The 4,169-nt window shown below is 36.2% G+C and overlaps 1 protein-coding gene across 1 annotated transcript in view; it reads right to left on the bottom strand.

Moving 5' to 3' along the window:
* ATF6 (activating transcription factor 6) overlaps nucleotides 1-4,169 on the bottom strand; it is a 353,926-nt gene that overhangs the window by 169,918 nt on the left and 179,839 nt on the right. The window contains exon 13 of the mRNA XM_006887436.1: nucleotides 3,902-3,969. Coding sequence (XP_006887498.1) covers nucleotides 3,902-3,969 — 68 coding nt within the window. The remainder of the gene's footprint in view (nucleotides 1-3,901; nucleotides 3,970-4,169) is intronic.

Here is a 4,169-nt window from a genome sequence, read left to right as displayed (position 1 = left end):
TTCATTTCAATGAACATCTACAAAGATTTTGGAATTCCAGTCATTCATTGTTGTACTTTTCTCCCCCCCCACCCCCAGTTCGCTCCTAAAAATGGCCCATTCTAAAACTACTAATGCCTCAGTTATTTCTCTTATCTAATATTAGTTAAGGTTCTAAAACTACTCATGTCTGAGGATCTTTCTTAACTAATATTAGTAGCACTTTGGCAGTAATTTTTATAGTATCTATTTGAAAAGCCATAAGATCAGGATATTTTTAAGGTATTTCTAGTGAATTAGCACTAATGCTAAAATTTTCATTTCTAAATCGAGGCACTAAAGTATACTAGTCAGTCAAATCACACTGTAAAGGCTAAAAGTAATAAAAATTTAGAAAACAGATTTTCACATGAGTTTACATGATTCCAAATTTTTGGTAGTAAAAGTTAAGTTTGCCAAAAGTTCTTTTCGCCACTCTGCCAAATTTGTGAAGACATAATTCTCTAGAAGGCTTGTAAAATGTAGAAATAAAAAGACCCGGCTTTGAATTTCTGTTCTATTCCTCAAATGAGTATTGATGAGGGCAGGGGGTGTCGTAGGGGTTGGGGATCTTGGACCTGTTGCCTCATCAAAAACTGAGGACAATCATACAAACCTACAGGATTGTTATCTGGGTCAGAGATTTGTATATGTAAAGTGGTAAGCAATAGTTTTGTTAGATAGAAGCTAGTCAATGATATTAAAATTCTCAGCACCTTGATAAAATTAAAAACTTGAAAAAATTTATTAAAATTAAAAAATTTAAATTATAACATCTCATACCACTTCTTACCCTAAATGTATACTCAAATTATATTAATAGAGTTATTAAAATAATACTGCCAAGATCTTTTGCAATCAAGCATTACAGTCCATCATCTAGAATAGTTGAGATCCTATACTGCTTCATTTTTTTCCTCAAAGAAAAGTTATGCTTTAACCAAACATGAAACTCATTTTTCCTCATTTAAAAGGAGAATACTAACTAAGCTAAAAGGAAATTATAAATGAGTCATATGTACTCCATTTGCTCACTAGACTGCTTCTGCTTACAATATTTTTAATGTTATTCCTTAAAAATATTAACTGGTTCAAAAATGTCCTAACAGTCATAAATTTAAAAAAATGGGTATATTTGTATAAAAAAATACCTTAGGTGAGGCGTGGGGATGATACAATCAGCAAATTAACAAAATATTTAAGCTAATGAGAATGAATAATCATTATATATCTGTGTTATTAATTTGTTACTACAGATACTAGGAGCCCTAGTCAAATAGTACATTGCAAGTTGTGCTGCTAACCCAAAGGATATATCACTTGGGTGGTTTGAATCCACCAGCAGCTCCATAAAGAAAGATGTCCTCCTGTCTAAAGAGGCAAGAACAGGAAAGTGGGGCACAGGGTCATGTGACAATCTCTCTGAAAGGCCCAGAGGCAATGAGAATAACACAGCTCCTCACTGACCTAGGGCAGAAAGCTGATACAGAGCCTCTAGCTCAGCCCCATGGTACCTCTTGATCCAGAGTCCCATTTATTCATTCCTGACTGACAGCCTCACAGTTATGGTACCAACAATGGGGTTTATAAGGAAGTGAGTGGGGAAGGCAAGGAATACTTCACAATACAACAATACAAGTCTAGGATTAGCCTACAGAAGTCACAATTCCTCAGTAAGTCCAGGATCCAGTTTCAGTTCAGCAGTCAAATCCAAATCATGTGGCAAAATTTGCCTCAGAGCAGTTATAAGTCAGCTTCTTCAAACATCCAGCACAAATGCAAGCAGTCTTAGGTCATGCCTTGCCACCGTTTGTCCACAGCAATGCCACAGTCTCTCCATCACCAGGATCTTGCTCTCACTAGGTTTTGCTGCCTCGAGCCTCGTTCACCTCAAGCCTCACTGCCCATTGTGGGAAGCACTCGTTCACTTATCCTAGTCCCACAGGTGATGCTAATATGTAAGGCCATGCTGATTTGCAAGAACATGTGTCTGCAGTTAAGGTAGCTGGAGACTAGAGGCTAACTGCCTAAAAAAAGCCAACCTTTTAGTATAATAACCCACTTGCTACACTATTTACAGCCTTGGAAACTTACTGGAAGGTTAAACGAGCCGCACTCTCAAAGGCATGTGGTTTGAGGTCATTAGCTGCTCCATGGGAAAAGAATGCGTAATCTCCTGTGTGATTGATTCTGAAAACATGCTTGAGGGTCAGCTATGGGTCAGCTACATCTCTACAGTACACAACAACAACTTATATATATATATTTATACAACTACTTGAATTATCCATTTCTATAATAAATGTGCTCTGGTAGCACAACATGCTACATTGCTAACCAAGAGGTCAGTGGTTCTAATTTACCAGTTCTTTCAAGCGAGAAAGATGGGCAATCTCCTCCCATTAAGATTTATTGCCTTGGAAACTCAATAGAGGATCACTATGATTCAGAACTAACTATAAGGCAGTAGAGTACAGAATAATTAAATATTATTTTAAACAATCATGATCTCTGATTCACTTCCGTTTAATAGGCATTCTCAGTAGATAAACTAATGTCTTGTATATACACACTTTGTATCATTTATACAGTATATCTAAGGAGTTCTGGTGGCATCTTAGTAAGAATCTGTGCTGCAATCCCAAAGGCATACAGTTAAAATCCACCAGCTGCTCTGCAGGAGAAGTGGGGAATCTCTTCATGTGTAATTTACTGCCTCTGAAAATCTGCCGAAAAGTCAGGAATAGGTCAGTTCTGACTTGATAGCAAACAACAACAACAATAATCTCTATGTACATCTGCCAGGAATATTATCTAGCAATAAGATCTCAGTAAATATTTGCTAAATTAATACAATGTCTAAATTATTAGATCAAGGCAGGCAGAATTTTGTAAATGAGGATACTTGAAATAAGTTAACCTGCTCAAGCCCACATTTTAAGTAACAGAATTTTCATTTCAGTTCTAAAGTTAGTATCTTAATTACCACACTCTATGATTGCCTACATTATTTTCCCTTTTATTTATATGTCTTGTATTAAACAGTAAATGGTTGGCTTTTTTTTGCTTGAATAATTCTTTTTTTATTGTTATTAAATTTTATTAGTTTTAATGAACATTTACAGGGATTTTGGTGAATAATTCTTTTTAAATCAAACAGCTAGAGTCTGAGTTCTGATTCTGCTACTTGCTGGCTCTATGATTCTGAAACACAAAAAAAAACAACCCCAAAAAAGTACCCAGTTTCACCATACATAAAATACAGGCCATTGCATCAACACATCAAATTAATACACTGTTTTAAAGGCAAAATGCATGTAAAGCACTCAGCAAGACACTAGCCACTGGCAATAAAGCAGACCCTTAAAATGCTTTTCCTTCACTTGGGTTTATAAAACAGATGGAAATCAAGGACAGGAGAGTTACAGGAATGTAAGATTTTCAGAAAACATATAAGTGGTCAGCATTTTTACTAAAGTTGTTATTTTGGATATTTGGGAGAGTTAGTTTTTGAAATTATCTGGCTTTACTCCGACTGCTCAGAGGTAGTATATATTATGTGGACGAAATGAATATTATAGCTGAGAATAAAGTTAAGACAGAAAGGAAGGAAGAATTTCAACTTTATTAAAATACTGTTGTTGCTGCTGTGTATCACTGAGTCAGAACCAACCCATAACTGACCCTGGCTTCAGAAACAGTAAATTGCAAGGGAGGAGACTGCTGATCGTTCTCACACGGAACAACAGACTGATTCAAATGTAATGCCTTTGGGATTGTGGCACAGTTTTCTACCATTAGGCCACCAGAGCTCCCTTTCCAACTTGACTAAAGTACCAGCTATTTAAAATTCATTGAACAAGTGTTTCCCACACCTTCTTACCTGATACTGGTAGTTTCTGTATATTGTACAGCCATCAGCTGAGAATTTGAACCCTGTTCCAAAGCACCCTAGAAGAGAGGGGGGAAAGGTTTTATAGATACATTGCAACTATAAAAATATAGAGAGAGTGAGGCTCAATTTATAGTCAATTAAAAAACTCTCATTAAAGGCACTGTGGCATTTGGACAAGAACAAACTGGGAGGAGGGTAGAGAGAATAGTGCAACAATGAGTGAGTGGAGGCCCAAAATCTCTGTAAATGTTTATGA

The sequence above is a fragment of the Elephantulus edwardii genome, unplaced genomic scaffold (genome assembly GCF_000299155.1).
Source record: "Elephantulus edwardii isolate Elephantulus edwardi_28Jun2011 unplaced genomic scaffold, EleEdw1.0 scaffold00057, whole genome shotgun sequence".
Lineage (NCBI taxonomy): Eukaryota > Metazoa > Chordata > Mammalia > Macroscelidea > Macroscelididae > Elephantulus > Elephantulus edwardii.
Note: the sequence above shows the minus strand (reverse complement) of the source record. Positions and strands in the feature narration are given on the sequence as shown.